Genomic DNA, 20,957 nt, shown 5'->3' on the forward strand with positions numbered 1-20,957 from the left:
TTGATAAACCTTTCATATGATATAAATCCCAACGTTAATAAATAACCTACCGTTCGTTTATATATATATATACACACACACACACACACACACACTCACACACACACACACACACACACATAATTTCTTAGTTCTTTTCATTGGGTAATATACAGATATATTTATGTTAATCATAATACCATATTGTAGTGTGATGTCAATATTTTATTTTGAGCAAACTTGCAAACTAATATGTCCCCGCATTCACAAAGATCGTAATTAAATATCAGTGATAAACGCGGCGCCGCTTGATCTGGGCTTGGGAGTTTGCAAGCTCGAGTAAATTTTTTTTCTAAAAGAGCAAGCAGCGCGAAGCGCTGCGCAGCGGGCAAGCGTCGCGTGATCTGACCCAAATTCTGAAAAATTTTGTTAAATTCAGAATAGTAGGCTATATTGTTTTAAACGTGTTTCATTACTAATTTGTGTGTGTTTTTTTTTTTTCGTACGGAAATTAATAAAACTCGTAAACTTAATATAATAAACGTAATCTAACTTATATAAAATTAAAATAGATTAATGCGGGGACACACTGGAAAAGACCCATTTTAAACTTAAAAATACACTGACTTGGATCACATTATAGGTATAAATCAAGCAATCGCAATCAGGTTCGCTAGACAAAAGCAGATTTACACTTGTTAACAGACAACTCTGTAATTATGTAATTTCATATAAAACAAGTCGAGAGTTTCTTGTTTTAGCCGCCGACATGATAACAGAATTCCAATGTTTACACAACTAAAAGCGGTAAAATAAGCGAAAATTAGAAGTTATGTTTAATCAGAGTTCAAAACGGTTCTTGGTTAATTAGAAGTCATGTGTATAAAACATGACCGAAACTATGGTTTTCGATCGGAATTGCAATTGAGTATTTTTATTGTAAACTCAATGTATGTTTGAAAAAAAAAAATAAATAAATAAACAGAAAATTATAAAATTTTCAGTGAAATCGGACTATGTTTAAAAAGTAAAAAGGAATTGAAAAATTCCTGGAATAAAATATTTATGACAAGCACAAAGTCATAAATTGGGTATTTTCGATAGAAAATATAGTCGAGAGCGACTTGAAACAACCAGGTTTTACATCGGTTTTACAACTATAAGCGGTAAAATAAGCGAAAACGAAACGAGTTATTGGTGGCCTTTAGAAAGGGCCGTTTGTCGTAGCCACCGGCAGCGGGGCAGGCAGTCGCACGCTTGTGTGTCACTTAGGCTCGTTCTCCGCGGATGCGGCGCGCCAGCTGGATGTCCTTGGGCATGATGGTGACTCGCTTGGCGTGGATGGCGCACAAGTTGGTGTCTTCGAAGAGTCCGACCAGGTATGCCTCGCTGGCCTCCTGCAGTGCCATGACGGCGGAGCTCTGGAAACGCAGGTCGGTCTTAAAGTCCTGGGCGATCTCGCGGACGAGCGCTGGAACGGGCAACTTGCGGATCAGCAGTTCGGTGCTCTTCTGGTAACGCCTGATCTCACGCAGGGCGACGGTGCCGGGCCTGTAACGGTGAGGCTTCTTTCACGACTCCTGTGGCCGGCGCGCTCTTACGGGCTGCCTTGGTGGCCAACTGCTTCCTGGGCGCCTTGCCTCCGGTGGACTTACGAGCGGTCTGCTTGGTACGTGCCATATCGTCAGCTGGTCTAGCCGAAATGAGTGATTGAAAATTTCAAGTCCAATTTATTATATACGGGCCGGCACGAGCTGAGAACGACTGTGATTGGTCGCCGCGTTACCGGCCAATCACAGAGCGGCCAGAGTTGACAAAACTACCGAGAACGGGCGATTTTATCATCTGTTTGACTAACGCCACTGCAACAGCAACATGACCGGTCGAGGCAAAGGTGGTAAGGGGCTGGGAAAGGGAGGCGCCAACAAGCGTCACAGGAAGGTGCTCCGTGACAACATCCAGGGCATCACCAAGCCCGCAATCCGTCGTCTGGCTCGCCGCGGCGGTGTCAAGCGTATCTCGGGCCTCATCTACGAGGAGACCCGCGGAGTGCTCAAGGTGTTTCTGGAGAACGTGATCCGTGACGCCGTCACATACACCGAGCACGCCAAGAGGAAGACGGTCACCGCCATGGACGTCGTGTACGCGCTCAAACGCCAGGGCCGCACACTGTACGGTTTCGGAGGTTAAGCTGAGCTGCCGCCTGTTCCGCGCGCGACATCGCCCCACAAAAGGCCTTTTTAAAGGCCACCATAAACTCTATCGTTTTTACGTTTCTCTTCGGCTTAGACAACGGATACCGCTGTTTTTTCTCGATTTTTATTCTAAGTATTACAAGTTGACAATAATAACAATTTCATTAATACATATAATATATAAAAATTTTTATTTATTTATATTTTTTTTTTTTTTTCTCAACATTTAAACTTATCATACTAGGTTTTCAATTGTTTTTTCTCTCACTCTTCTGTTCCTAATAAAAAAGTTTCTTAAATTTTCGTTTTTATTAAAAACCTTTGTTTATTTCACTTTTTAAGGCCAGATCATTTTACCGTATGTAATTTAACCAAGTAAAAAATCACTCGTATCTGACGACTGTCGTCGACAATTCCATTATCAATATACAACTTACAAGATTATTCATTGTTGTAAGTTCATGTTCATAAAATCTCTATTAAATTTCATTATGACTAGTCACTTAAGACCCTAGCTTGCCTATTCAAAGCTCAGATCACGCGACGCTTGCCCGCTGCGCAGCGCTTCGCGCTGCTTGCTCTTTTAGAAAAAAAATTTACTCGAGCTTGCAAACTCCAAGCCCAGATCAAGCGGCGCGCGTTTATCACTAAAAAAAATAAATAAAGTACTTTATTTCTTCTTCAAGTTTCATTTAGGCCGTGTATTTTTATCTCTATTAAATTTGTATTATTTATGTATTTTAAATAATATCTCTATTAAAAATTCCATTATGACAAGTCACTTCCAACACCCTAGCTTGCCTATTCGATTAAATTCACTAGCCCAAGTTTCTTTCAAACACAACGATCGATTTCCTATTTATCCGTAAAATAATACCTTAATTTATGTATATTTCTCGTCGGTAAAAGTAAAAGTAAATTTTCAACGATTCTTATGTTCCTAATAAAAGAAATTTCTTAAATTTTCATTTGTTTACAAATCTTTAGTTTATTTCACTTTTTAAGGCCAGATGATAACCTAACCAAGTAACTATCGCTCGTATCTGCCGATCATTATCAATATACAACATACAAGATTATTCATTATATTATATTCTCTATTTCCTTAGGCACAACAGAACCTAGCTTGCCAATTAATAACTCAGATCACGCGATGCTTGCCCGCTGCGCAGCGCTTCGCGCTGCTTGCTCTTTTAGAAAAAAAATTTACTCGAGCTTGCAAACTCCAAGCCCAGACCAAGCGGTCCGCGTTTATCACTACCGATAAATCATATTCTGTATTCCTATTGGTCGATTCGTACCGATTTCCCTTTTGCGCATGTGCGTGGAGATAGAATATATACGGTGAACTGTTAACACACGCTTATATAGGTAGGAGGTGGCCAAACTCGTGATTGGTCGGTTAAAAGTGACCAACCAGAGTCGAGAGGATTTCCCGCGTTTCAATTGACAATGAATTTTGACCGTTTTAATCGGACGATCCTTGTTCGAAATGACACTTATTTACTTAATTCACGTCGAGTATTGATAATGAGTTGAAGAATTATTTGAAAATACAGACTAATACCGATATATTCAGTACACATTCCGGCCAATTATTTTAATAATTTTGGAACGTAGTGATTAACCAATGAAATCGTTTAGAGTAAATAAAATAAACGTGTTGACAATCGTACTACAGACGAAATCGAGTATATTCATAACCGAGTATGTGTTCTAAATCCGATCTATACATTATGTTTATAGTTTCGTATTATCATAATATGTGTTAATCAATGTTTGGTGATTTACAGCTAGTAGTACTGCTATTGTGACCTCTATGGATATCGCCCGGTATTAGCAATAGAAGAGAGCTTCATTTTGAATAGTTACTCCGATTACTCTATACTGCCCTTTTGTAATGTTCTATTCAAATAGAGACAATAAATTATTTTAACATTATCAAGTGACGTAACTGCCACATGTACAAGTATCGTATCTCAAGCCAATCCACATTGTTTTATTCAGTGTAAACACTTTTAATATTAATTTTATTTTAATCCTTTTTTTTATTATACTATTTAGATTCAATCTGAAACATAGTTGGAAAAGTATGTTCATTCAGTACATACAAATATTTCCGTATTGTTTGAAATTTAAAGTAATTGAAACGAAATTGCAACGTGAATAATTTAAATCGTAATAAGAATAAACGTATAGAGGAGAAAAACACACTGTTTTCCCGAATTAATGTAGTGGTTTTAAATAATAATTACAATAAACGATGTTCAATAGGATTCACGCCCAGCGTATATACATCGTACCGAGCACTGGTTGAAACTGAATACAATTATAACTTTCGCACTGTACATAGATGTTACGCTTCAACAGTATTTAACAACGAATATCTTCAATATTGACGCGTTTTTTTTTTCTCACTTATTTACCGAAATACTAGAAATACTTATATATATCAACAAATTCTACAATTTTTATGAAATTGGCTGAGTTAATTAGCTATTATTATTAGTCTACTATATTCTTATTGTTTAGTTCAACGGTCGAGCATATACCTTCGGTCGTGATGCCATCAAGTAAAACTGAAGTTTATTTACCTAAATCATCACTAGTTTTTGTTTACGCTTTTTTTTTTACGACGAATATTGTTTAGTTATATCACTTGTATATCGATGTAAGTAAATAGATTAGTGCACTAATAAATTCTCTGACGGCATTCAATCAAGCTCGATCGTTACAGTCGTTGATAATATTTTAATCTTGATAATGAAAATAATATTTAATTTCACTCCTATCTAGAAAAAAAAAATTCTTTATAGACAATAATCGTAACTCACGCGTTTATCATTACGGCATGTTGTGATATCTTGCACAGCTAAGCGTTATAAAAACTAGGCGTATCGCAACACTCACTGCGTGTAAATTGGACATAATTTTTTTTTTTTACTTAAACACTATATTCCCACTCGGATTTATAGATTAAAACAATCCTTTAGTACGTATTAGCCGTACAGACTTGACGGGCCCATTTCTCTGACCGGTATGTAGAGTACACACCGTCACGGTACTTGTGTCAACAGGGCCTCACTTTATCGCGTTTCACCGTCGTGTCGGTTAGATCCTGTGCTCCGCTCCTCATTGTAGCCCTCCGGACACGTTCAGTGTACAATATAAACGAGTGAAATCCGATATTAGACCGCGTTTATAGTTTTTATAGACAGTTTTTTGGCTGTGTAACGCGTACAGACGGGGTTCGACCTCCACTAAATACTGTCTGGTGACGTTAAAATTCGTTTTAAAACGGCGTTCTACTCGCTTATCGTTGGTAAGACGTCTCGGCCATCGGAAAAACGGATTTTTACGTTTAATCAGGACCTTACGTACTGTTTACGAGAGGTTTTAGTGTCGAGAAACGACTAAAATCCGGCAGACTGGCGTGGCGATGGGACGGCCCGGCTCGGCGACCTCTGTACGGTACGTACTCAGGCCGCGAGCCGAGTCGCGGCTGGCGGCGGAGCCATCTGATATTCCCGACATACAGAATGGCAGACTCCGCTACAACGGCACCGGCACCAGCCGCTCCCACACCGAAGAAGGCGAAGGCCGCGGCCGCCAGCAAGAAGCCCCGCGTCAAGCCGGCTCACCCACCGACGTCGGACATGGTGAACGCGGCCATCAAGAGCCTGAAAGAGCGCGGCGGTTCGTCGCTGCAGGCCATCAAAAAGTACATCGCGGCCAACTACAAGGTTGACGCCGAGAAGCTGGCCCCTTTCATCAGGAAGTACCTCAAGTCGGCCGTAGCGTCCGGCGCTCTCACCCAGCCGAAAGGCAAGGGCGCCACCGGCTCGTTCAAACTGTCGGTGAAATCCTCCGGAGAAGGAGCCAAGTCCGCCGGCAGCGAGACGGTCAAGAAGGCCGCCAAGAAAGCACCGGCCAAGCCGAAAGCCGGCGATAAGAAGCCGAAGGCGGCCAAAAAGCCAGCCGCAGCCAAGAAACCGGCCGCCGCCGCCGCGACCAAGAAGGCCGCCAAGCCCAAGACTCCCAGCAAGGCAAAGAAGGTCGCCAAACCGCCGACCAAAAAGCCCAAGTCGCCCAAACCGAAGAAAGTGGCCGTGAAGAAAGCCAAAACGCCCAAGAAGACCGCCGCCAAGAAGAAGTAAACCGGCCGGCCAGTCGCTCTCCTCCCTCGACTGTGGGAAATCCAAACGGCCTTTCTAAAGGCCACCCAAAATGTCATTCGTTTTAACGTGTTTTATTAGCGACCCCTGTTTTTGATATTATTATAACAAATACATTACGAAACAGCTTGTTTTGTTTTGTTTTGTTTTTTTTTTTTTTAAGTATTATAAAAGTGATATTGTTTGCCGTCTTGTATTTGACGAAATTTATTTAATGTTTGACTCATAATTACAAATACTCACATGCACATATTATAATCAATATTAACGGTTTTTTATAACTAATTACGATTGGTTTTTGTATTTATAAATGAACACTATATGTTATACGATTTTACGTTAATGTTATGTTTAGAAAGATATTTATGTACATTCAATATTACCTAAGTCTCTTCTATTGATAAACCTTTCATAAGATATATATCCCAACGTTAATAAATAACCTACCGTTTGTTTATATATATATATATATATACACACACACACACACACACACACACACACACTAATTTCTTAGTTCTTTTCATTGGGTCATATACATTAATATTTATGTTAAATCATAATACCATATTGTAGTGTGATGTCAATATTTTATTTTGAGCAAACTTGCAAACTAATATGTCCCCGCATTCACAAAGATCGTAATTAAATATCAGTGATAAACGCGCGCCGCTTGATCTGGGCTTGGAGTTTGCAAGCTCGAGTAAATTTTTTTTCTAAAAGAGCAAGCAGCGCGAAGCGCTGCGCAGCGGGCAAGCATCGCGTGATCTGACAAATTCTGTAAATTTTGTTAAATTCAGAATAGTAGGCTATATTGTTTTAAACGTGTTTCATTACTAATTTTGTGTTGTTTTTTTTTTTTCGTACGGAAATTATAAACCTCGTAAACTTAATATAATAACGTAATCTAACTTATATAAATTAAAATAGATAATGCGTGGACAACACAGGACAAAAGAGTAAGTTGGGGGGGCCCAGAGAAAGTAAGAAGAAAAATGTGACAACAAAAAGCAAAAAGCAACAGGATAGAAGAAATATATAAAAGAAGGCAAAAATGAGACGATAGATAAGAAAAAAAAAAACTACATCACAAGAACGAAAGTCGCGTTTGTAACTCATCTCCCCTAACACTCCCCCCAACCAGCCTTCCCTCTCCCCCCACCCTCCACCTACACCTCATCCTTCTCCGTCCCCCTATTCGCCCTTCCCACCCCTCTCCCGTCTATCCTCCAGCTACACCCCCCAACACACCTCCCCTTACCCCTCTCCCCCCCTCTCCCCTCCCTCCTCCTCCCCCACCTCATCCCTCTCACCCTCCCCCCGCCACCCCTCTTACTCTGCCTCTCCTCTTCCCCACCTCTCCCCGCCTCCCCCCCTCCCCTACCCCCTCACTACTCCTCCATCCTCCCCCCTACACCTTTCGCTCCCTCAGTCCCGTCCACGTCCTACATCCCCCTCTCCTCCACCTCCCCCTCTCCTCCCAATCCACTCCCTCATCCCTCTCACCCCCTCTGATCCTCCCCTCCCTCCTTCCACCTACTCACCCTTCGTTCCCCCAACAAAAACCAACCCCACCACTGCCAAGTCACCCCAACACGGACAATACACCAGCAAACTCAACATAACGCAAGCCACAACGTCATAAATATCCCCATAGTACCCAGCCCACACTGACCAACAGACCTAATCCCATATACAACAAAGACCAGAGTAATGCTATGTAAGAAAGACCGCCTGTGCCCTATAACCGACTACCAATAAACACCACAAACAGCGTACAATACGCGCAAATAAGAAGTTAAGTTAAACAGAGTCCACGTTCTTGATAATTTAGAATAATGAGTATAAACATGACCGAAACAATGGTTTTCGATCGACTAGCAATGACGAAATTTTCTATGAAAACTCAATGTATGTATGAAAACAAAAAAATAAATAAATAAACCAGAAAATTCTAAAATTATTTACAGTGACAACAGGACAATGATTAAAAAGACAAAGGGACATATAAACATTCCTGGAATAAAAATTACATGCCCAGCCCAAATATCAAAATTGGGTAATATCGTGCAATAGAAAATAAAAGACGAGCGCTACATGACCCAACCAGTTTACAATCGAAATACAACTATAAGCGCTAAAAAATAGCACAAACGCACGAGTTAATTGTGGCCTTTAGAAGGCCGTTTGTCGTAGCCACCGCACGCGGGGCAGGCGCAGTGCACCTTGTGAGTCACATAAGGCTCGTTCTCCGCGGATGCGGCGCGCCAGCTGGATGTCCTTGGGCATGAATTGACTCGCTTGGCGAGATGGCGCTCAAGTTGGTGTCTACGAAGAGTCCGACCAGGTATGCTCTTCGCTGGCCACCTGCAGTGCCATGACGGCGGAGCTCGAAACCGCAGGTCCGTCTTAAGGTCCTGTGCTATCATCGCGACGAGACGCTGGAACGTCAACATGCGGATAAGCAGTTCGGTTGCTCTACCTGGTAAACGCCTGTAGATCTCACGCAGGGCACATTGCCCGGGCCAGTAACGGTGATGCTTCTTCACGACTCCTGTGGCCGGCGCGCTCTTACGGCTGCCTTTTTTGGTGGGCCAACTGCTTCCTGGGCGCCTTGGCCATCCGGTGGACATACTAGCGGTCTGCTTGGTACGATGCCATACGTCAGCTAGTCTAAGAGCCGAAATGAAGTTGATTAAAATTTTTCAATTCCAAATTATCCTATACTACGGGCCCGGCACGAGCTCAGAACCGACTGAGATTGGTCGCCGCGTTATCGCCAATACAGAGCAGCCATAGTTGACAAAACTTAAAACTACCGACAACGGCGATTTATCATCTGTTTGACTAACGCCACTGCAACAGCAACATGACCGACGAGGCAAAGGTGGTAAGGGGCTGGGAAAGGGAGGCGCCAAGCGTCACAGGAAGGTGCTCCGTGACAACATCCAGGGCATCACCAGCCCGCAATCCGTGTCGGCTCGCCGCGGCGTGTCAAGCGGATCTCGGGCCTCATCTAACGAGAGACCCGCGGATGCTCAAGGTGTTCGAGAAAGGATCCTGGTGGAGACTCCGTCACATACACCGAGCACCAGCCCAAGAGAAGACGGTCCCGCCAATGGACTCGGTACGCGCTGCAACGCCAGGCGCCGCACACTGTACGGTTTCGGAGGTTAGCTGAGCTGCCGCCTGTTCCGCGCGCGACATCGCACCCAAAAGGGCCTTTTAAAGCCACACCATAAACTCTATCGTTTTTATACGTTTCTCTTCGGCTTAGAACACGTATACCGCTGTTTTTTTTCTCGATTTTATACAAGTGAACAATATACAATTTTCATTATACATATAATATATAAAAAAAATTTATTTCATTTATTATTTTTTTTTTTTCCTCAACATTTTAAACTTGTCATACCTAGGTTTTTCAATTGTGTTTCTCTCACTCTTCTGTTCCTAATAAAAGTTTCTTAAATTTTTCGTTTTCATTAAAAACCTTTTGTTTATTTCACTTTTTAAGGTCCAGATCATTTTACCGTATGTAATTTAACCAAGTAAAAATCACTCGTATCTGACGACTGTCGTCGACAATTCCCACTATCAAAATACAACATACAAGATTATTCATTGTTGTAAGTTCATGTTCATATTTAATCTCTATTAAATTTTCATTATGACTAGTCACTTAAGACCCTAGCTTGCCTATTCAAAGCTCATATCACGCGACGCTTGCCCGCTGCGCAAGCGCTTCGCGCTGCTTGCTCTTATAGAAAAAAAATTTACTCGCTTGTAACAAACTCCAAGCCCAGATTAACAAGCGGCATCGCGTTTATCACAAAACAAAATAAAATAAATACTTTATTCTTCCTTCACAGTTTCATTTTAGGCCGTGTATATTTAATCTCTATTAAATTTGTATTATTTATTATTTTAAAGTAATATCTCTATTAAAATTCACTTACGACAAGTCACTTCCAACAACCTAGCTTGCCTATCTCGATTAAAAATTCACTAGCCCAAGTTATTCCTTTCAAACACAACCGATCGATTCTCTATTTATCCGTAAAATAATACCTTAATTAATGTATATTCTCGTCAGTAAAGTAAATTTTCAACGATAAAATCCTATAGTTTTTGTTATTCTGAGCAGTTGGGTGTTTGTTATTCCTATTGGTCGATTCTTGGCGATTTCCTTCATTGCGCATGTGCGTGGAGATAGAATATATACGTGAACTGTTAACACACGCTTATATAGGTAGGAGGTGGCCAAACTCGTGATTGGTCGGTTAAAAGTGACCAACCAGAGTCGAGAGGATTTCCCGCGTTTCAATTGACAATGAATTTTGACCGTTTTAATCGGACGATCCTTGTTCGAAATGAAACTTATTTACTTAATTCACGTCGAGTATTGATAATGAGTTGAAGAATTATTTGAAAATACAGACTAATACCGATATATTCAGTACACATTCCGGCCAATTATTTAAATAATTTTGGAACGTAGTGATTAACCAATGAAATCGTTTAGAGTAAATAAAATAAACGTGTTGACAATCGTACTACAGACGAAATCGAGTATATTCATAACCGAGTATGTGTTCTAAATCCGATCTATACATTATGTTTATAGTTTCGTATTGTCATAATATGTGTTAATCAATGTTTGGTGATTTACAGCTAGTAGCCTACTGCTATTGTGACCTCTATGGATATCGCCCGGTATTAGCAATAGAAGAGAGCTTCATTTTGAATAGTTACTCCGATTACTCTATACTGCCCTTGTAATTTGTAATGTTCTATTCAAATAGAGACAATACATTATTTTAACATTATCAAGTGACGTAACTGCCACATGTACAAGTATCGTATCTCAAGCCAATCCACATTGTTTTATTCAGTGTAAACACTTTTAATATTAATTTTATTTTAATCCTTTTTTTATATTATACTATTTAGATTCAATCTGAAACATAGTTGGAAAAGTATGTTCATTCAGTACATACAAATATTTCCGTATTGTTTGAAATTTAAAGTAATTGAAACGAAATTGCAACGTGAATAATTTAAATCGTAATAAGAATAAACGTATAAGAGAAAAACACACTGTTTTCCCGAATTAATGTAGTGGTTTTAAATAATAATTACAATAAACGATGTTCAATAGGATTCACGCCCAGCGTATATACATCGTACCGAGCACTGGTTGAAACTGAATACAATTATAACTTTCGCACTGTACATAGATGTTACGCTTCAACAGTATTTAACAACGAATATCTTCAATATTGACGCGTTTTTTTTTTCTCACTTATTTACCGAAATACTAGAAATACTTATATATATCAACAAATTCTACAATTTTTATGAAATTGGCTGAGTTAATTAGCTATTATTATTAGTCTACTATATTCTTATTGTTTAGTTCAACGGTCGAGCATATACCTTCGGTCGTGATGCCATCAAGTAAAACTGAAGTTTATTTACCTAAATCATCACTAGTTTTTGTTTACGCTTTTTTTTTACGACGAATATTGTTTAGTTATATCACTTGTATATCGATGTAAGTAAATAGATTAGTGCACTAATAAATTCTCTGACGGCATTCAATCAAGCTCGATCGTTACAGTCGTTGATAATATTTTAATCTTGATAATGAAAATAATATTTAATTTCACTCCTATCTAGAAAAAAAAAATTCTTTATAGACAATAATCGTAACTCACGCGTTTATCATTACGGCATGTTGTGATATCTTGCACAGCTAAGCGTTATAAAAACTAGGCGTATCGCAACACTCACTGCGTGTAAATTGGACATAATTTTTTTTTTTTTTTTTACTTAAACACTATATTCCCACTCGGATTTATAGATTAAAACAATCCTTTAGTACGTATTAGCCGTACAGACTTGACGGGCCCATTTCTCTGACCGGTATGTAGAGTACACACCGTCACGGTACTTGTGTCAACAGGGCCTCACTTTATCGCGTTTCACCGTCGTGTCGGTTAGATCCTGTGCTCCGCTCCTCATTGTAGCCCTCCGGACACGTTCAGTGTACAATATAAACGAGTGAAATCCGATATTAGACCGCGTTTATAGTTTTTATAGACAGTTTTTTGGCTGTGTAACGCGTACAGACGGGGTTCGACCTCCACTAAATACTGTCTGGTGACGTTAAAATTCGTTTTAAAACGGCGTTCTACTCGCTTATCGTTGGTAAGACGTCTCGGCCATCGGAAAAACGGATTTTTACGTTTAATCAGGACCTTACGTACTGTTTACGAGAGGTTTTAGTGTCGAGAAACGACTAAAATCCGGCAGACTGGCGTGGCGATGGGACGGCCCGGCTCGGCGACCTCTGTACGGTACGTACTCAGGCCGCGAGCCGAGTCGCGGCTGGCGGCGGAGCCATCTGATATTCCCGACATACAGAATGGCAGACTCCGCTACAACGGCACCGGCACCAGCCGCTCCCACACCGAAGAAGGCGAAGGCCGCGGCCGCCAGCAAGAAGCCCCGCGTCAAGCCGGCTCACCCACCGACGTCGGACATGGTGAACGCGGCCATCAAGAGCCTGAAAGAGCGCGGCGGTTCGTCGCTGCAGGCCATCAAAAAGTACATCGCGGCCAACTACAAGGTTGACGCCGAGAAGCTGGCCCCTTTCATCAGGAAGTACCTCAAGTCGGCCGTAGCGTCCGGCGCTCTCACCCAGCCGAAAGGCAAGGGCGCCACCGGCTCGTTCAAACTGTCGGTGAAATCCTCCGGAGAAGGAGCCAAGTCCGCCGGCAGCGAGACGGTCAAGAAGGCCGCCAAGAAAGCACCGGCCAAGCCGAAAGCCGGCGATAAGAAGCCGAAGGCGGCCAAAAAGCCAGCCGCAGCCAAGAAACCGGCCGCCGCCGCCGCGACCAAGAAGGCCGCCAAGCCCAAGACTCCCAGCAAGGCAAAGAAGGTCGCCAAACCGCCGACCAAAAAGCCCAAGTCGCCCAAACCGAAGAAAGTGGCCGTGAAGAAAGCCAAAACGCCCAAGAAGACCGCCGCCAAGAAGAAGTAAACCGGCCGGCCAGTCGCTCTCCTCCCTCGACTGTGGGAAATCCAAACGGCCTTTCTAAAGGCCACCCAAAATGTCATTCGTTTTAACGTGTTTTATTAGCGACCCCTGTTTTTGATATTATTATAACAAATACATTACGAAACAGCTTGTTTTGTTTTGTTTTTTTTTTTTTTAAGTATTATAAAAGTGATATTGTTTGCCGTCTTGTATTTGACGAAATTTATTTAATGTTTGACTCATAATTACAAATACTCACATGCACATATTATAATCAATATTAACGGTTTTTTATAACTAATTACGATTGGTTTTTGTATTTATAAATGAACACTATATGTTATACGATTTTACGTTAATGTTATGTTTAGAAAGATATTTATGTACATTCAATATTACCTAAGTCTCTTCTATTGATAAACCTTTCATATGATATAAATCCCAACGTTAATAAATAACCTACCGTTCGTTTATATATATATATATATATATATATATATACACACACACACACACACACACACACACACACACACACACACACACTAATTTCTTAGTTCTTTTCATTGGGTCGTATACATTAATATTTTATGTTAAATCATAATACCATATTGTAGTGTGATGTCAATATTTTATTTTGAGCAAACTTGCAAACTAATATGTCCCCGCATTCACAAAGATCGTAATTAAATATCAGTGATAAACGCGCGCCGCTTGATCTGGGCTTGGAGTTTGCAAGCTCGAGTAAATTTTTTTTCTAAAAGAGCAAGCAGCGCGAAGCGCTGCGCAGCGGGCAAGCATCGCGTGATCTGACAAATTCTGTAAATTTTGTTAAATTCAGAATAGTAGGCTATATTGTTTTTAAACGTGTTTCATTACTAATTTGTGTATTTTTTTTTCGTACGGAAATTAATAAACTCGTAAACTTAATCTAATAAACGTAATCTAACTTATATAAATTAAAATAGATAATGCGGGGACACACTGGAAAAGACCCATTTTAAAACTTAAAATACACTGACTTTGGATCACATTAGAGGTATAAATCAAGCAATCGCAATCAGGTTCGCTAGACAAAAGCAGATTTACACTTGTTAACAGACAACTCTGTAATTATGTAATTTCAATATAATAACAGAATTCCAATGTTTACACAACTAAAAGCGGTAAAATAAGCGAAAATTAGAAGTTATGTTTAATCAGAGTTCAACGCGGTTCTTGGTTAATTAGAAGTCATGTGTATAAAACATGACCGAAACTATGGTTTTCGATCGAATTGCAATTGACGTATTTTTATTGTAAACTCAATGTATGTTTGAAAAAAAAAAAAAATAAATAAATAAACAGAAAATTATAAAATTTTACAGTGAAATCGGACTATGTTTAAAAAGTAAAAAGGAATTGAAAAATTCCTGGAATAAAATATTTATGACAAGCACAAAGTCATAAATTGGGTATTTTCGATAGAAAATATAGTCGAGAGCGACTTGAAACAACCAGGTTTACATCGGTTTTACAACTATAAGCGGTAAAATAAGCGAAAACGAACGAGTTATTGGTGGCCTTTAGAAAGGCCGTTTGTCGTAGCCACCGGCAGCGCACGCTTGTGTGTCACTTAGGCTCGTTCTCCGCGGATGCGGCGCGCCAGCTGGATGTCCTTGGGCATGATGGTGACTCGCTTGGCGTGGATGGCGCACAAGTTGGTGTCTTCGAAGAGTCCGACCAGGTAAGCCTCGCTGGCCTCCTGCAGTGCCATGACGGCGGAGCTCTGGAAACGCAGGTCGGTCTTAAAGTCCTGGGCGATCTCGCGGACGAGACGCTGGAACGGCAACTTGCGGATCAGCAGTTCGGTGCTCTTCTGGTAACGCCTGATCTCACGCAGGGCGACGGTGCCGGGCCTGTAACGGTGAGGCTTCTTCACGCCTCCTGTGGCCGGCGCGCTCTTACGGGCTGCCTTGGTGGCCAACTGCTTCCTGGGCGCCTTGCCTCCGGTGGACTTACGAGCGGTCTGCTTGGTACGTGCCATATCGTCAGCTTGTCTCGCCTAAATGAGATATGTTTTTCCCCTTGCGGAAAATATTGACTATATACGGGCCGGCACGAGCTCAGAACGACTGTGATTGGTCGCCGCGTTATCGGCCAATCACAGAGCAGCCAGAGTTGACAAAACTACCGACAACGGGCGATTTTATCATCTGTTTGACTAACGCCACTGCAACAGCAACATGACCGGTCGAGGCAAAGGTGGTAAGGGGCTGGGAAAGGGAGGCGCCAAGCGTCACAGGAAGGTGCTCCGTGACAACATCCAGGGCATCACCAAGCCCGCAATCCGTCGTCTGGCTCGCCGCGGCGGTGTCAAGCGTATCTCGGGCCTCATCTACGAGGAGACCCGCGGAGTGCTCAAGGTGTTTCTGGAGAACGTGATCCGTGACGCCGTCACATACACCGAGCACGCCAAGAGGAAGACGGTCACCGCCATGGACGTCGTGTACGCGCTCAAACGCCAGGGCCGCACACTGTACGGTTTCGGAGGTTAAGCTGAGCTGCCGCCTGTTCCGCGCGCGACATCGCCCCACAAAAGGCCTTTTTAAAGGCCACCAAACATATCTCGTTTTTCACGTTTCTCTTCGGCAATGCCATTGATGACAAATCACCGCTGTATATTATCCGTATTTGTCGAGTTTTACAAGTGACTATACCATTTTATATTAGTGTTATAAATTTTTTTTTTTTTTTTCTTTATGTCACTCTTATATTAGACCTACCAATCATTCAAATACAAAATTTCTTTAATTTTTATTTGTTTAAAAATCTTTTCTTTTTTTTTTACACTTTTTAAGGCCAGATCAAAACCGTATTTAATTTAAAGCCATTCACTATCACTCTTATCTGCCGTTTCACTTACCTGACGACTGTCGACAGTATCATTATCAATATATACGATTTAAAAGATTATTCATTGTTATTCCTGATATAAGCTCTATCGTTTTTACGTTTCTCTTCGGCGTAGACAATGCCAATGCACACCGCTGTTTGTTCTCAATTTTATTTAGTATTGAAACATGTCATACTAGGTTTTCAATTGTTTTTTGTTACTCTTATGTTCCTAATAAAAGAAATTTCTTAAATTTTCATTTGTTTACAAATCTTTAGTTTATTTCACTTTTTAAGGCCAGATGATAACCTAACCAAGTAACTATCGCTCGTATCTGCCGATCATTATCAATATACAACATACAAGATTATTCATTATATTATATTCTCTATTTCCTTAGGCACAACAGAACCTAGCTTGCCAATTAATAACTCAGATCACGCGATGCTTGCCCGCTGCGCAGCGCTTCGCGCTGCTTGCTCTTTTAGAAAAAAAAATTTACTCGAGCTTGCAAACTCCAAGCCCAGACCAAGCGGTCCGCGTTTATCACTTCTATTAAATTTGTATTATTTATGTATTTTAAATAATATCTCTATTAAAAATTCCATTATGACAAGTCACTTCCAACACCCTAGCTTGCCTATTCGATTAAATTCACTAGCCCAAGTTTCTTTCAAACACAACGATCGATTTCCTATTTATCCGTAAAATAATACCTTAATTTATGTATATTTCTCGTCGGTAAAAGTAAAAGTAAATTTTCAACGATAAATCCTATCGTTTTGTGTATTCTGTATTCCTATTGGTCGATTCTTGGCGATTTCCCTTTTGCGCATGTGCGTGGAGATAGAATATATACGGTGAACTGTTAACACACGCTTATATAGGTAGGAGGTGGCCAAACTCGTGATTGGTCGGTTAAAAGTGACCAACCAGAGTCGAGAGGATTTCCCGCGTTTCAATTGACAATGAATTTTGACCGTTTTAATCGGACGATCCTTGTTCGAAATGAAACTTATTTACTTAATTCACGTCGAGTATTGATAATGAGTTGAAGAATTATTTGAAAATACAGACTAATACCGATATATTCAGTACACATTCCGGCCAATTATTTAAATAATTTTGGAACGTAGTGATTAACCAATGAAATCGTTTAGAGTAAATAAAATAAACGTGTTGACAATCGTACTACAGACGAAGTCGAGTACATTCATAAACGAGTATGTGTTCTAAATCCGATCTATACATTATGTTTATAGTTTCGTATTGTCATAATATGTGTTAATCAATGTTTGGTGATTTACAGCTAGTAGCCTACTGCTATTGTGACCTCTATGGATATCGCCCGGTATTAGCAATAGAAGAGAGCTTCATTTTGAATAGTTACTCCGATTACTCTATACTGCCCTTGTAATTTGTAATGTTCTATTCAAATAGAGACAATAAATTATTTTAACATTATCAAGTGACGTAACTGCCACATGTACAAGTATCGTATCTCAAGCCAATCCACATTGTTTTATTCAGTGTAAACACTTTTAATATTAATTTTATTTTAATCCTTTTTTTTTATTATACTATTTAGATTCAATCTGAAACATAGTTGGAAAAGTATGTTCATTCAGTACATACAAATATTTCCGTATTGTTTGAAATTTAAAGTAATTGAAACGAAATTGCAACGTGAATAATTTAAATCGTAATAAGAATAAACGTATAAGAGAAAAACACACTGTTTTCCCGAATTAATGTAGTGGTTTTAAATAATAATTACAATAAACGATGTTCAATAGGATTCACGCCCAGCGTATATACATCGTACCGAGCACTGGTTGAAACTGAATACAATTATAACTTTCGCACTGTACATAGATGTTACGCTTCAACAGTATTTAACAACGAATATCTTCAATATTGACGCGTTTTTTTTTTCTCACTTATTTACCGAAATACTAGAAATACTTATATATATCAACAAATTCTACAATTTTTATGAAATTGGCTGAGTTAATTAGCTATTATTATTAGTCTACTATATTCTTATTGTTTAGTTCAACGGTCGAGCATATACCTTCGGTCGTGATGCCATCAAGTAAAACTGAAGTTTATTTACCTAAATCATCACTAGTTTTTGTTTACGCTTTTTTTTTACGACGAATATTGTTTAGTTATATCACTTGTATATCGATGTAAGTAAATAGATTAGTGCACTAATAAATTCTCTGACGGCATTCAATCAAGCTCGATCGTTACAGTCGTTGATAATATTTTAATCTTGATAATGAAAATAATATTTAATTTCACTCCTATCTAGAAAAAAAAAAATTCTTTATAGACAATAATCGTAACTCACGCGTTTATCATTACGGCATGTTGTGATATCTTGCACAGCTAAGCGTTATAAAAACTAGGCGTATCGCAACACTCACTGCGTGTAAATTGGACATAATTTTTTTTTTTTTTTTTTTACTTAAACACTATATTCCCACTCGGATTTATAGATTAAAACAATCCTTTAGTACGTATTAGCCGTACAGACTTGACGGGCCCATTTCTCTGACCGGTATGTAGAGTACACACCGTCACGGTACTTGTGTCAACAGGGCCTCACTTTATCGCGTTTCACCGTCGTGTCGGTTAGATCCTGTGCTCCGCTCCTCATTGTAGCCCTCCGGACACGTTCAGTGTACAATATAAACGAGTGAAATCCGATATTAGACCGCGTTTATAGTTTTTATAGACAGTTTTTTGGCTGTGTAACGCGTACAGACGGGGTTCGACCTCCACTAAATACTGTCTGGTGACGTTAAAATTCGTTTTAAAACGGCGTTCTACTCGCTTATCGTTGGTAAGACGTCTCGGCCATCGGAAAAACGGATTTTTACGTTTAATCAGGACCTTACGTACTGTTTACGAGAGGTTTTAGTGTCGAGAAACGACTAAAATCCGGCAGACTGGCGTGGCGATGGGACGGCCCGGCTCGGCGACCTCTGTACGGTACGTACTCAGGCCGCGAGCCGAGTCGCGGCTGGCGGCGGAGCCATCTGATATTCCCGACATACAGAATGGCAGACTCCGCTACAACGGCACCGGCACCAGCCGCTCCCACACCGAAGAAGGCGAAGGCCGCGGCCGCCAGCAAGAAGCCCCGCGTCAAGCCGGCTCACCCACCGACGTCGGACATGGTGAACGCGGCCATCAAGAGCCTGAAAGAGCGCGGCGGTTCGTCGCTGCAGGCCATCAAAAAGTACATCGCGGCCAACTACAAGGTTGACGCCGAGAAGCTGGCCCCTTTCATCAGGAAGTACCTCAAGTCGGCCGTAGCGTCCGGCGCTCTCACCCAGCCGAAAGGCAAGGGCGCCACCGGCTCGTTCAAACTGTCGGTGAAATCCTCCGGAGAAGGAGCCAAGTCCGCCGGCAGCGAGACGGTCAAGAAGGCCGCCAAGAAAGCACCGGCCAAGCCGAAAGCCGGCGATAAGAAGCCGAAGGCGGCCAAAAAGCCAGCCGCAGCCAAGAAACCGGCCGCCGCCGCCGCGACCAAGAAGGCCGCCAAGCCCAAGACTCCCAGCAAGGCAAAGAAGGTCGCCAAACCGCCGACCAAAAAGCCCAAGTCGCCCAAACCGAAGAAAGTGGCCGTGAAGAAAGCCAAAACGCCCAAGAAGACCGCCGCCAAGAAGAAGTAAACCGGCCGGCCAGTCGCTCTCCTCCCTCGACTGTGGGAAATCCAAACGGCCTTTCTAAAGGCCACCCAAAATGTCATTCGTTTTAACGTGTTTTATTAGCGACCCCTGTTTTTGATATTATTATAACAAATACATTACGAAACAGCTTGTTTTGTTTTGTTTTGTTTTTTTTTTTTTTTTAAGTATTATAAAAGTGATATTGTTTGCCGTCTTGTATTTGACGAAATTTATTTAATGTTTGACTCATAATTACAAATACTCACATGCACATATTATAATCAATATTAACGGTTTTTTATAACTAATTACGATTGGTTTTTGTATTTATAAATGAACACTATATGTTATACGATTTTACGTTAATGTTATGTTTAGAAAGATATTTATGTACATTCAATATTACCTAAGTCTCTTCTATTGATAAACCTTTCATAAGATATAAATCCCAACGTTAATAAATAACCTACCGTTCGTTTATATATATATATATATATACACATATACACACACACACACACACACACACACTAATTTCTTAGTTCTTTTCATTGGGTCATATACATTAATATTTATGTTAAATCATAATACCATATTGTAGTGTGATGTCAATATTTTATTTTGAGCAAACTTGCAAACTAATATGTCCCCGCATTCACAAAGATCGTAATTAAATATCAGTGATAAACGCGCGCCGCTTGATCTGGGCTTGGAGTTTGCAAGCTCGAGTAAATTTTTTTTCTAAAAGAGCAAGCAGCGCGAAGCGCTGCGCAGCGGGCAAGCATCGCGTGATCTGACAAATTCTGTAAATTTTGTTAAATTCAGAATAGTAGGCTATATTGTTTTAAACGTGTTTCATTACTAATTTGTGTATTTTCGTACGGAAATTAATAAACTCGTAAACTTAATCTAATAAACGTAATCTAACTTATATAAATTAAAATAGATAATGCGGGGACACACTGGAAAAGACCCATTTTAAAACTTAAAATACACTGACTTTGG

General features: G+C 40.6%; 5 protein-coding genes across 5 annotated transcripts; 4 read left to right on the plus strand and 1 right to left on the minus strand.

Annotated features, from left to right (window-relative positions):
- Positions 1-5,670: 5,670 nt before the first annotated feature.
- LOC124370266 (histone H1-like) lies at positions 5,671-6,397 on the plus strand. Its single transcript, XM_046828554.1, has one exon. The coding sequence runs from the start codon at positions 5,714-5,716 to the stop codon at positions 6,329-6,331; it is 618 nt and encodes a 205-aa protein (XP_046684510.1). The 5' UTR covers positions 5,671-5,713; the 3' UTR covers positions 6,332-6,397.
- A 6,339-nt stretch (positions 6,398-12,736) lies between these two features.
- Positions 12,737-13,463, plus strand: LOC124370269 (histone H1-like). Its single transcript, XM_046828556.1, has one exon. The coding sequence runs from the start codon at positions 12,780-12,782 to the stop codon at positions 13,395-13,397; it is 618 nt and encodes a 205-aa protein (XP_046684512.1). The 5' UTR covers positions 12,737-12,779; the 3' UTR covers positions 13,398-13,463.
- A 1,486-nt stretch (positions 13,464-14,949) lies between these two features.
- Positions 14,950-15,424, minus strand: LOC124370273 (histone H3). The gene has a single exon (XM_046828561.1). The coding sequence runs from the start codon at positions 15,418-15,420 to the stop codon at positions 15,010-15,012; it is 411 nt and encodes a 136-aa protein (XP_046684517.1). The 5' UTR covers positions 15,421-15,424; the 3' UTR covers positions 14,950-15,009.
- Positions 15,425-15,568: 144 nt separating this feature from the next.
- LOC124370275 (histone H4) lies at positions 15,569-15,999 on the plus strand. The gene has a single exon (XM_046828563.1). The coding sequence runs from the start codon at positions 15,620-15,622 to the stop codon at positions 15,929-15,931; it is 312 nt and encodes a 103-aa protein (XP_046684519.1). The 5' UTR covers positions 15,569-15,619; the 3' UTR covers positions 15,932-15,999.
- A 3,295-nt stretch (positions 16,000-19,294) lies between these two features.
- LOC124370268 (histone H1-like) lies at positions 19,295-20,021 on the plus strand. The gene has a single exon (XM_046828555.1). The coding sequence runs from the start codon at positions 19,338-19,340 to the stop codon at positions 19,953-19,955; it is 618 nt and encodes a 205-aa protein (XP_046684511.1). The 5' UTR covers positions 19,295-19,337; the 3' UTR covers positions 19,956-20,021.
- Positions 20,022-20,957: the final 936 nt, after the last annotated feature.

Source organism: Homalodisca vitripennis, unplaced genomic scaffold (genome assembly GCF_021130785.1).
Source record: "Homalodisca vitripennis isolate AUS2020 unplaced genomic scaffold, UT_GWSS_2.1 ScUCBcl_61;HRSCAF=875, whole genome shotgun sequence".
Classification (NCBI taxonomy): Eukaryota; Metazoa; Arthropoda; class Insecta; order Hemiptera; family Cicadellidae; genus Homalodisca; species Homalodisca vitripennis.